Source organism: Esox lucius, chromosome 19 (genome assembly GCF_011004845.1).
Source record: "Esox lucius isolate fEsoLuc1 chromosome 19, fEsoLuc1.pri, whole genome shotgun sequence".
In the NCBI taxonomy this organism is placed as follows: domain Eukaryota; kingdom Metazoa; phylum Chordata; class Actinopteri; order Esociformes; family Esocidae; genus Esox; species Esox lucius.
In genome coordinates, this window is record NC_047587.1 from 33,057,956 (window position 1) to 33,071,388 (window position 13,433).

At 43.2% G+C, this 13,433-nt stretch overlaps 1 protein-coding gene across 10 annotated transcripts in view; it reads right to left on the minus strand.

The window, feature by feature from the left end:
• cadps2 (Ca++-dependent secretion activator 2) overlaps positions 1 to 13,433 on the minus strand; it is a 203,319-nt gene that overhangs the window by 35,810 nt on the left and 154,076 nt on the right. For 9 of the 10 annotated variants that reach the window (XM_029115026.2, XM_029115022.2, XM_029115021.2 and 6 more), the window contains exons 14-17: positions 13,283 to 13,384; positions 10,645 to 10,708; positions 10,368 to 10,491; positions 10,070 to 10,170 (exon numbers count right to left, since the gene is read on the minus strand). In XM_029115026.2, the coding sequence (XP_028970859.1) occupies positions 10,070 to 10,170; positions 10,368 to 10,491; positions 10,645 to 10,708; positions 13,283 to 13,384 (391 nt within the window). The remainder of the gene's footprint in view (positions 1 to 10,069; positions 10,171 to 10,367; positions 10,492 to 10,644; positions 10,709 to 13,282; positions 13,385 to 13,433) is intronic. The other variant, XM_029115027.2, reaches the window with a different exon arrangement.

Consider the following 13,433-nt stretch of genomic DNA (forward strand, 5'->3'; position numbering starts at 1 on the left):
TGAAAAAATTTAGAACATGCAGCCAGCTGTTGGGTTACCATGACAACAATCACAACAACAGGGTCAAAGTTGAATGTCTCTTGCTCCATCCGGCAAAACCAACGGCAAAAAACAAATGTCGACAATATAAATGAGAGGATGAGATACCAAGGAACAGATGGCAAATGATTGAGGGAGGGAAACAAACGAAAGGTGACTAAAAGCAAGATGAGAGAGGCAGAGAATTAGAAAAGATGCTTAGATGCTGCGTTCCCACTGGTGTTCTTTACACTGGTACCACAGTTTGTAACCAGTGGCCAAGATCAGTGTCTTAGCAACATTTAAAAAACCACTTCCAGGTCAGGAAAATCTGTAACATAAGGCAAATGCAGTACAGATGGCAATACTAAATGTGCAATCAAGGCAACTAGAGGAGGGCAGAAAATGTATAGTGTACACTCACCTAAAAGATTATTAGGAACACCTGTTCAATTTCTCATTAATGCAATTATCTAATCAACCAATCACAATGGCAGTTGGTTCAATGCATTTAGGGGTGTGGTCCTGGTCAAGACAATCTCCTGAACTCCAAACTGAATGTCAGAATGGGAAAGAAAGGTGATTTAAGCAATTTTGAGCGTGGCATGGTTGTTGGTGCCAGACGGGCCGGTCTGAATATTTCACAATCTGCTCAGTTACTGGGATTTTCACACAACCATTTCTAGGGTTTACAAAGAATGGTGTGAAAAGGGAAAAACATCCAGTATGCGGCAGTCCTGTGGGCGAAAATGCCTTGTTGATGCTAGAGGTCAGAGGAGAATGGGCCGACTGATTCAAGCTGATAGAAGAGCAACTTTGACTGAAATAACCCACTTGTTACAACTGAGGTATGCAGAAAAGCATTTGTGAAGCCACAACACGCACAACCTTGAGGCGGATGGCCTACAACAGCAGAAGACCCCACCGGGTACCACTCATCTCCACTACAAATAGGAAAAAGAGGCTACAATTTGCACAAGCTCACCAAAATTGGACAGTTGAAGACTGGAAGAATGTTGCCTGGTCTGATTAGTCTCGATTTCTTTTGAGACATTCAGTTTGTTTTCTTGGCACACTTTAGGCCCCTTAATGCCAATTGGGCGTCGTTTAAATGCCACGGCCTACCTGAGCATTGTTTCTGACCATGTCCATCCCTTTATGACCACCATGTACCCATCCTCTGATGGCTACTTCCAGCAGGATAATGCACCATGTCACAAAGCTTGAATTATTTCAAATTGGTTTCTTGATCATGACAATGAGTTCACTGTACTGAAATGGCCCCCAGAGTCACCAGATCTCAACCCAATAGAGCATCTTTGGGATGTGGTGGAACGGGAGCTTCGTGCCCTGGATGTGCATCCCACAAATCTCCATCAACTGCAAGATGCTATCCTATCAATATGGGCCAACATCTCTAAAGAATGCTTTCAGCACCTTGTTGAATCAATGCCACGTAGAATTAAGGCAGTTCTGAAGGCGAAAGGGGGTCAAACACAGTATTAGTATGGTGTTCCTAATAATCCTTTAGGTGAGTGTATGTTACAAGTGGGATAATAGTTGTGCGGTTACAAATGGTAATTCTAGATGGCACTCTATATCGAGGCAAATTGAAGGAGTAAGGTAGCATGTGCAACCGGGATGCAGAGATAGCAGCAATGAGCTCCCCAAGGTATACGTGTATGTAACAACTGTAAAAATGCAAGCATGATGGCAGTACCAAATAGGCAAAGAGGCGAATTGAATGTGCAAGGAGCATGTGCAAATGAAATGCAGGTATAGCAGCAGTGAGGTTCCTGAGGTAGACATGTACCTGTAACAACTGAAAACGTTCATTATCAGACTTTGCAAGGCAGTGTCAGAGTAGTACAAGGGAGTAGTGCAACAAGGTCCCTGGGAGTTTGGGGGGGGGGGGGGTCTGGTTAGTGATGAGTTCTCTGGGTCACAGAGTTCAGCAGGGTTACAGTAGATGGAAAGAAACTGTTCCTGAGCCTGTTGGTGCGGGAACGAAGAGACCTGTACCGGTTGCCTGATAAGAAGGCAAACAGTTTGTGGCATGGATGTGAAGGTTCCCTGATGACCCAGCTTGTGCTGGATGTCTACGATGGCTGGGAGCTGGGAAACACTGATGTGCTGGTCGGTTTTCACCACCTGTTGTAGGGCCTTCCGGTTTGCTCTGGAGCAACTGCTAAACCACACTGTGGCGCAGTTAGTCAGAATGCTCTCGATTGTGTCAGGTTGTTCTCAGCGCACCACGCCATCAAGTGCTTGACCTTGTCACTGATCAGGCCTACCACCGTGGTGTCGTCTGTGAACTTGACAATGGTGTTGGAGCTGTGTACAGAAACGCAGACATGGGTGAAGAGGGAGTACAGGAGGCTCAGCACACAGCCTTGTGGAACACAAGTGTTCAGGATCAGAGTGCAGGAGGTGAAGTTGTCTATCCTGACAGACTGGGGTCTGTTGGTTAATAAGCCCAAAGTCCAGTTGCAGAGAGAGAGGCTGATCCCCAGGACGTGGAGTTTGTTGACCAGCTTAGATGGGATGACCGTGTTGAATGCTGAGCTGAAGTCAATAAATAGCACTCTCGCAATGGGGTTGGTTTTGTCCAGGTGGGTCAGGGCAAAGTGTAAAGCTGTGGGGGTGGCGTCCTCTGTAGACCTGTTTAATCAGTAGGCAAACTGGTAGGGACCCAGTGTTGGGGGGAGGCAGGACTAAAGGTGGGCCAGAACTAGTCTTTCGAAGCACCTTGTGATTGTGGGGGTGAGCGCGACAGGTCAGAAGTCATTCAGGCTAGACGCAGATGACTGCTTCGGCACTGGCTCAATGGTTGCAGTCTTGAAGCACGTTGGGACAACCGCCTGGGCTAGTGGCAGGTTGAAAATGTCAGTGAAGACCTCGGCCAGCTCCCTAGCACATGTTCTGGGCACACGCCCAGGGACGCCATCAGGACCAGCAGCCTCCCATACATTCACCCTGCTCAGTGCAGACAACACATCTGCTGTGGATAGGCTGGGGGGGTGTCTTGGGGGAGTTCAGCTGTAATGGCTGGATCTTTGTTGTCCCTGTTGAAGCGAGCGTAGAACATGTTTAACTCACTGGTGAAGGAGACGTCACTGGCTGTGAATGCCCTGCCGCAAGTGCTCTTCAATCTGCAGTTTGTGGTCATTTTATGCCATCTTGATGTCCCTTTTCAGGTTGGTCCTGCATGAGCAGTAGGTCTCCACCACACTGACTGTCCACACTGATGGCTTCACACGTTCTGAAGTAGGAATAGTTAGTGGCCTGTCTTTTAAATACACAAGGCACCTCTGCAATCTCTACATGTTCTGGAAAAGTAGAGAGATGAATGATTGTCTAAGTGAAAGCGCAAACTAGACATTACTGCTACTACATCAAGGCCAAACTGCAGACTGTGAGACGTTACAGAGCCACCAAATTCCTTTATTGTTCACCTATCATTTTGAGAGATACAATTTGGCAAGTTCCCTGTTATAGTCCAATACCTAAGGTAAGGTTGAAAACCATACAGCAATTAATAAGTCTTCAGGAAAGCTGTACTCTGCACAAAAAGATGTCTGTATGGAAATGGACCGGTACCTTTCTTATTCACCTTGGTCCTTTTTAAAACCTTGTTTTGAGGAAAATTGGGTGAGTAGCACATGTGAAGAAAAGGTAAAATTGGGACAGAAGTAAATTTCTGAGAAAGAGCTTGCTAACTGAGTTCTATCTTAAATATATTTCTAAGGTGAGGCTGAAAGACCCCAAAACATTAGCACATAGGAATACTGCTCCCGTTCCTGAGTGATTAAAGCACGAACTCTGACTTCTGAGTGATTAAAGCACAATTAAACTACAAGATTCTGGGTTTGTTTCTGGGTTTGTACTGCCCAAACAATTTTACCAGCTATTGAGAAACATACAATTGGCAAAGCCATGGAGTGACTCTCAGTTTAAGGGCACACACTTGGCATTAATGCAGTTCACAGAGGAGTGGGGTAAGGTTAGTCAACAGAAGGAAAACAAGATCACAGTAAGGGTTAAAGAACGGTGCAAACAGAAATCCCCCTCAAACGTCAGTGGAAGGGGCTTCAGAGTGATTGAACCCCAATGAACACTCCCCCGACTGGACAGCTTGACCTAAAGCCCAAACTGTTATGTGGACAACAAATTCTAGTCTTCTCCTCAAGCAGGTCACCCACTTAATGTTCACCCTGGCGATTGCGCTTGGCCAGGCACTGCCCAGTCCACACCTTCTACACAGCTCAAACATTTTTAAGGGAACGTAATCACCACAGTAAAACACCAAGTCAATGAAACTTCAGGGATATCAATCTGTCCAGTTAGGAAGCATAAGCGATAGTGAATCAATGTCACCCGTTTTGGTGCAAATGAAAGTGACAAAAGGTGCACTGCAGAGGCAACAGGAAGACAACCCATAGAAAGGAAATGGTTTTGCAGGTGGTCGCCCCAGATAATTGCTCTCACCTTATGCTTCCTGACTGATTCTTCTCTAGTTTTGACAGTGTCCTTGTCACTACTGGTAGCACGAGGCAGTACCAGCAGCCCATTCATGTTGCACAAGTAGTCCAGGATGGCACATCCATACGTGCCGTCACAAGAAGGTTTGCTGTGTCTTCCAGTACAGTCTCCAGAGCATGGAGTAGAAACCAGGTGGCGGGCCATTACACGAGGAGAGTCGGACAGCACCATAGAAGGGCAACAACACAGCAGCAGGACTGGTATCTGCTCGATTGTGTGAGGAGGAAAAGGAGAAAAACTGCCAGCAGGCTACTGGTTGGCATGTTTCTGACCAAACTGTCAGAAACAGAATACATGAGGGCCCAAGGTCCTCTAGTGGGACCTGTGCTCACAGCCCAGCACTGTGCAGCTCGATTGGCATTCGCCAGAGAACACCAGAACTGGCAGGTCCGCCATTGGCACCCTGTTCTCTTCACAGATAAGAGCAGGTTCACACGTGACAGACGTGAAAGAGTCTGGAGACGTCATGTTGAACGTTATGCTGCCTGCAACATCATCCAGCACGACCGATTTGGTGGTCAGTCAGTGAAAAGGTGGGGAGGCATATCCTCGGAGGGACGCACAAACCTCCACGTGCTAGCCATTTGTGTCCTGACTGCTGTTAGGTACCGGGATGAAATCCTTAGACCCATCGTCAGACCTCATGCTGGTGCAGTGGGCCCTGGGTTCCTCCTGGTGCAGGACAATGCCTGGCCTCATGTGGCCAGAGTCTGTAGGCAGTTCCTGGATTACCATGGCATTTTGTGCCATTGACTAGCCCTCACGTTCCCCAGACCTGAATCCATTTGAGAAACTTTGGGACGTTATGTAGCGGTGCATCCAATGCCACCAAGTAGCACCATAGACTGTCCAGGAGCTCACTGATGCCCAGATCCAGGTCTGGGAGGAGATCCCCTTGACACCATCCGTGGTCTCATCAGGAGCATGCCTAGATGTTGTCAGGAGTGCATACAGGCACGTGGAGGCCATACACACTACAGAGTCACACTGAGTTACTGTGATGAAATTCACTCAAGTTGGAACAGCCTGTGATTTCAATTGTTTACTTTGATTTGTATCCAGCCCTCAATTGGTTGGGGATTTTGGTTTCCATTGACTGATGTTACGTCATTTTGTTATGTCAGCTTGATAAACAACCCCAAATCTTGAACTCCACATTTAAGAACTTTAATGGAGTTACAACTGTTTACAGAAAGAATCTTAATGAAGAATACATTTTCTTTTAAATATGTGGATCGTGATTATTGGCACCTCTAGGAATTATTCTAAGCAGATTTTTTTCAAGTTCATCTGATCCATTAGTGGATGGACTGTTTAGTGGTCATCCATGACTTAAATATAAATAAGATGTGACACATGCCAAACTCCCTTAGTCATCTATTAACATGGTGAGAACACACAGAAATTAGAACAAAAAAAAGTTTGTTACACACCTGAAAATAAGTTTAAATCAACAAATCAACAACAAAAGTTGCAAAAATCCTGTCTGGAAGACCCAATTATATGTTGCCCCTATGCATTGTGAAGAGGATGGTTTGAGAGGTAAAAAAACCGAATAATTAAGAGACACAGGGACACCTTGTTGGACATACACCTGTTTGTATTGACCAAAGCCAATCTAGCCAGCAGACCAATCCCTCCCTCTGTATGAAGTACCTATAAAGAGTGCACTCCGATATTGAAGCAGATCAAGAGACTTAGAGAACTGCACCCTTCCAAAATATTCAATTGATCAAACAAGCTTAAAAATATGTGGCGCTGACTAGAAAATGTTTAACCTTTCTGGGTCGGGACACACAACAACAATGGCCTAAATGACTATTTCTAGTATCTGCCATCTCAATTTGATCTGTGAACAGAGCCTCATATGGTACTAGTGAAATATGGTGAATGATTGACAGATGTTGGAAGGCTTCGGGACATAACACAATTGGATGGATGTGACATGACAGACACGCATGGGCGTTTTCGCAAGACAAACTTACCTCTCTCCCCTTTTGACATCATATTTGAAAAAGGGGGAAGCAAAATACATTAGAGAAAGGTTTGCTTATTAGCACCTAGCAGACAAAACTGTAGAAGGTAATGATTGTTTCAATTTCAACACGTCAAAAACATTGAAAGCAAATGAAGTTCAACGGAGTTGGAGGGAGTGGCAAGTGCGGATGTGACCACCCTACTGATAAAACTCCAGCTTTCAACCACAAAGGGCTCGTCTCATTGGTAGTTGTGACAGCCGTGGATTTGCAGCCTCTTATAAATAGAGCTGTCTCTCAGAAACAGATGTCTGAAGCGGTGCTGCCACTTAGGCAAATGTCTACGTTACAACTGTGGATGTCTCAACACCTATAACTGAACTGTTTTTCATAGTACGTGTAAGAGTGATGTCTGCGTACGGCTCGTGGGTGTTGTTTATATTCCTGCTTGCTGGAGACTTTACTACTGTGTTGGCACTTCACTTGTCATCTTCCATTCTGGCACTCAACTGCCAATGCAAACCAAGGATAGGAATGGACAGCGCCACGATAAGTGGTCCTAAGTTCTTAATCAAAGGATCATGGGTAAAAATAAAAAATTAACTATGCTAAAACAGCATCTAAGAGCATATCTTTTTCTCCTACAAAGATTAGTGAAACTTTTATAAAACAATCAATTTATGATAGGATGTATTTGTAACAATACTTCAAATGCATTATTCAAGTTATTAAATTACTAAATTAACTGTGGAAAGCATTGTGATGTTAAAGCTATGCTTTAGATTGAGCTTGAAACCCTGAACGTCTGTCCGTGTTGCATGTATGTAATACATGTACAATGCTTTCAGAGAGCATTCTGACCCCTTCACCTTCTCCACATTTTATGTTAGACTTAATTTGTAATTTAATTTTAATGTGTTGCTTTTAATTCACAGACAATTCCCCATAATGACAAAGCAAAAACAAGTTTTTAGAAATACTTAATTTACTGAAAACTTAAACTCATGTACATAACTATTCAGACCATTATTCAGTACTTTGCAGAAGCACCTTTGGCAATGAACACAGCACTGTGTCCTCTGGGGTATGCCTTTACCAATTTTGCACACTTGGACTTGGGCAGTTTTCTTCCTATTAGATCCTCTGAAGCACTGTCAGATTTTAAGTCCAGGCTTTGGTTGGCCTACTCAAGGACGTTCACATACTTGTCCCAAAGCCACTCCTGTACTGTATTTGCTCTGTGCTTCAGTTCATTGTTCTGCTAAAAGATTAATCCACGCCGCAGTCTTAGGTCACCTCTGCTCTGGATCATGTTTTCCTCACAGAACTCTGAAGCTCTGTTAGAGTGGACATTGGGTTCTTGGTCATATCCCTGACCCTGGCCCTTCTTATCCGCGCGCAAAGTTTGAACAGACAGCCAGTTCAAGGGAGAGTCTTGGTGCTTCCAAACTTCTTCCATTTTGCAATGACGGAACCAACTGTGGTCCTGTGATCTTTCAATGCTTTATCATTTATTTTCTAACCTTCTATAGATCTATGTCTTGACACAAATCTCAGAGGATAACGGAGAGTTCCTTGGAATTCATTGCTTTTTTAAATTTGACATACACAGCTAAGTGTGGCACCTCATACACCGATGATCCATCGAGGCATGGACTCTACAAAACCACTGAAGGTGTCCTGTGGTATCTGGCACCAAGACATTAGCAGCAGATCCTTCAAGTCCTGTAAGTTGTGAGGTGGAGTCACAATGGAGACTTGTTTATCCAGCACACCCCGCAGATGCTCAATCAGACTGAGACCTGGGGAATTTGGAGGCCAGAGCCTTGAACTCTTCATGATGTTTCTCAAACCATTCCTGAACAATGTGTGCAGTGTGGAAGGCCGCATTATTCTGCTGAAAGAGGTCATGAAGTAAGACCAGGGATTGTGCATCCTGGTGCCATCACTTCCCCAGGTAAATGGCACACATATACACGGCTGTCCACTTGATGTAAATGAAAACAGGACTCATTGGATCAGGAAACCTTCTTCCACTGCTCCAAGGTCCAGTTCCGATGCTCGCATTCCCATTGTATGCACTTTTGACAGGGGTCATCATGGGCACTCTGACCGGTCTGCGGCTATGCAGCCCCATACGCTGATGCACGGTGTGTTGTGGCACATTCCTCCCGTAACCATCATAAAACTTTTCTAACTTTGCGCCATAGTAGACATTGTCTGTTAGGACAAGACAGGTAAGCTGTTGTTGCCCTCACAAATCGATGAGCCTTGGTGCCCAACACCCTGTTGCCGGTTTGTGGTTTGTCCCTCCTTGGGCCACTGTTGGTAGGTACTTGCCATTGCTGACCGGGAGCACCCCAGAAGCCTTGCCATTTCAGAGGTTATCTGACCCAGTTGTCTGGCCATAACAATTTGGACCTTGATAAAGTTGCTCAGGTCTTTACTCCTGCCCATTACTCCTGCATCCAACACATTGACTATGAGAACTGATTGTTCGCTTACCATGGACAGTACCCAGACCAGCCCTTGTTAGGAGATCAATGTTATTTGCGTCACCTGTGAGTGGTCATAATGTTTTGTTTCATCAGTGTATAGACAGGTTGTGTACATTTCTAAATCATGTTCAATAAATGTTATTAAGATAAAATTAAATAAATCACCACAGGTGGACTCCAATCAAGTTCTAGAGATATCTCATCTAAGGACACAGAATGCAAGTCTCACGGCAAAGGGTCCAAATTCCCATGTACATGAGATACTTCTGTTTTTCATTTTCAAAGATTTTTTGGGGGGCATTCAGTGTAGGTTAATGGCATTTTTATCAATTAGTCCATAAAAAAGCAAAATGTGGAGAAAATAAGGGGGAATTAATACTTTCCAAAGGCACTGTATATTTGGGCTAAAGTGCGAGAGTGCAGTCAGTGAGTTATTGTCGGCATTCATTTCACAGACATTTGGGATCGTCAGGCAACCTAGGTAGGCAGTGCTCAAAGGTTGTCCCACCATCTTACTCTGCTAGGCAGCACTAGCTATTGTTACGGAAAAACAATAATGTTTTTGGCTCTGCTCTAACGTTACTGCTGTTAATTGAATGCAGCAAGTACTGTACTGTAAGTAAACCTGACCAAATGAATGATTAGTGAAAGCAGCAACCAAACTTAAGTAGCTAAATTTACCAGATATTAAGTAAGAGTGTGTTGTTGTAAAAGGAGGATGTAGTTAAAAAACTATTGGATAATTGCGAGACTAGCTATGCCTGCTACAATAGTTCACAATGTGCACTGGCAGCAACAAATATGAACACTAATTTATTGGAGCAGAGTTTTGAATTAAATATTCTCTGTGAATTTATATTCTCCAGACAAACACAGTGCTGTCTCAATCAGGATGTTGATAGAGCATTATTTCTACATTTACCTTCCACCTTTGATAGGCTACTGGGTAGGATAGACGGCCATATAGCAGACATCACATGTGTAACCACAATTCATCTGGTGCCCACATATCAGTCTGGAACAAAATGGTCCTACCTCATAATGGTGTTCATCATTCTGCTGCAGGACCTCGATGCATAACTCCCCTAGACGCATCATGTCTTCCAACCTTTTCTTTGGGGCAGCCTGAGCATCAGCTGTGACATGAAAACATAAACATGCCACTGAGACAACAGCAGACAGATACTAAACCCTTACCCAGCCACCCTGGATACTGTAATAGGAACACAGACAAACCGACAGCACGTAGCTATAATTTAACAAAGCCAACAGGGACATGATAGCAAAATATGACATTGAAATCACAAAATACAAGCCTGTGGCTTGCACACACCCTCAATCTGAGCATATTCAGTCAGCTGGGAGTAATTGATAAGGGCAGCTTTCTCCAGACATTTCTGGACTGTCTTCTTCATCTCCTCAGGAGGAACAGGTGTGGTGATGTCCTTCATCAAAACCTAAAACCAAACATATTCATTAGTCTAACACCAAAATTACCTCTGCAAAGCCACACAGATCTCCCGATACATTGACCAAACAACAGTCTGCTATATTAATAATGGAATGCAGAGACCTGTACACTGTATGGTCAGACATGGAGCAGAGCATACCCTTTCTAGCAGGGAGAGTGTCGCTTTGAGGGCCCCTTCCGGTCGGCCAAAGGGGAAACAGTACCTGCAGATACAAGTGGGAGTGATACTGTAGAATTACTTGATGTAAAGCCAATGCACTACGACACTAGTGACTAATAGCCTATTGCATTATTGAATAAGACACCTCCAAGGACCAATACAGTAGTTGAAATGTGGCCAAATAATCCTTAATAAAGTAGTATGAAGTAATAGGCATGCACAGTAATCGGCTAATTTAGTAATAGTAAGCAAATATGCAGTCTCACAAAAGTGAGTACACCCCTCACATTTTTGCAAATATTTGATTGTATCTTTTCATGTCAAGAAAAACACTGAAGAAATGAATAACACTGAAGAAATGACTCTGCTACAATATAAAGTAGTAAAATAACACACAGCCATCAATGTCTAAACCGTTGGCAACAAAAGTGAGAACACCCCTAAGTGAAAATTTCCAAATTGGGCCCAAAGTGTCAATATTTTGTGTGGCCTTCATTATTTTCCAGCACTGCCTTAACCCTCTTGGGCATGGAGTTCACCAGAGCTTCACAGGTTGCCATTCTGTGAGAGCCGGAATTCTTACTGGTTGGTAGGTAATCAAATACTTATGTCATGCAATAGAATGCTAATTAATTACTTAAAAATCATACAATGTGATTTTCTGGATTTTTGTTTTAGATTCCATCACTCACAGTTGAAGAGTACTTATGATAAAAATGACAGACTTCTACATACTTTGTAAATGGAAAAACCTGCAAAATCGGCAGTGCATCGAATACTTGTTCTCCCCACTGTATTTTTCTATAAATTTTGTCCACACGCAAACTGCGTTTTAGGTTACAGACAACTGACCTTTTGAAAAACTCCTTCCAGGGTAAAGATACTCAGAAACTCAGTTTTTAGTATTGATGTGTAGACAGGGAAAACTGAGTTTTTGGCTTGTAACATCAGAGTGTGTGCCATTATCTCCTTTGTTTACATCAGGCGATTTTGTGCAATGCCGGACATAGTCAAAACAGTGCTGGTTTTAAGCTTGCTAACAGGACTTTTTACATGTTTACATATAAATGTTACTCTCCCACAATATAAAGGAACAGAGGCATCAGAATGCGTTACGGAGGTCACTGCTACATCCAACACTCTCACCACTTTTTTTTTGGCTTCTGATTGGCCAACATGGCTTTGAGGTTAGGGTTATATCATCGCCTGTTGGTTTGACATGCTCTTGACAGTGCTTGACAGCATGTTTTTGCATTTTCATGTGGATGGAGTTATTTTAAAACAGTGCTTGTATGGACGGGATGAAAGAAGGAGAAAAAACACTGTTTTAAAAAATACCTGTATACCTGCTGACTAGGCCGAAATCAGTGTTTCTCAACTGATTGGTTGCAAAATTGCTGGATATTTTCAGAAGGTCACAGAGGTAAAAGAAAAGTTACTACTAGATAAACAGGAGAACAGTATATTGCATTTTGCTGCAAAGGGCTACTGCTACAAACTGTCTTGCATTGCATCAGTTGTTTTTTGAGATATCCATGAGTGATGAGACACCTAACACAGGCTGAAATAACAAACATCTAAAACAATAACTAAATAATGTAAAACAATGCTGATGTTATTTGATAAGCATACCATAGCCATGATGTTTTAGAATTAAGGAATTTTGTGTACCAATGACCCATATTTAGGATAGTTGACAATGTCACAAAAACAAGCATGACATTGTTACTTGCATTAGCTTCATCCGCAACTCATCCATTCATAGCCTTTATTATATAAAACGAAAGTCATGGTGCTAACCAGCGCAAACATAAAGTTAAATATCTTCCACCAACGCTAGCTAGGTCGCTGCTAGCTAGCATTATGAGATTTCACCAACTCAGCTCTGTTGTTGGCCTGTAGTAATGTACCAGTAGGCGTCTGTGACAGCTGCAAGGTGCGCAAAGGTGATTGAAAGTAGCATTGCAGAGATGTTGATCTACGGATTTCCAAACAGTCTGATAACCATATTATGATTTTTTTTTTTAAGTCCCAATGATTGTGATGCCCTTTTCTGCTACTGCCTAGTAGCGGCTTCTAAAATTGCCGCTTCTGACAATTAGGTACATTCTTATATTTGTATTGATATTATTCAAACTTGCATGGTTAAAAAAAATTATGTTCATAAGTTAAGTGATGAATGACTCATTAACATTCACCCCGCTTGTGTTTTATATTAGCATAATCACAACCTTTTTGTTTGCAGCCCTTTCAGGGGTTTTGCTTATGATTCCCACTATTTTCACCAGCCCCCAACCAACTCCATGCCATATATCCACCTTATCTCCTTGAGGCCAGATGGAGGGCCCCTAACCGATGTGAAGGGCTTTGAAGAGCCATAGTTATAGGGAAAAGAACAGGTCAGGTTCATTGAACAAACCACCCTTCAAGGCCTGGATCTGTGTCCATCGCCCTGACAATATAGCCATGGAGGGAATCATTGAGAATAGCAGCTCACAGACCAGTACATACTAGGTCACACCGGCTTACACTTACTATAATCACATACTGTGGCATTACTGATGAATGTAATGATCTCTACATAACATCGATTGTAATCGTGCCAATCGTATATTACCGAAAATGGGTGATCTGGTTGTCCAACAAACTCAGGAGACGTCCTCTAATGTCCTCAAACTGTTCTCGCTCCTCCTCAGTGACGGTGCCCATCCCATCCGGTCTGGAAAAAACCCAGACATTTTTCATTAGTATTTCATTACAGCTGGCAT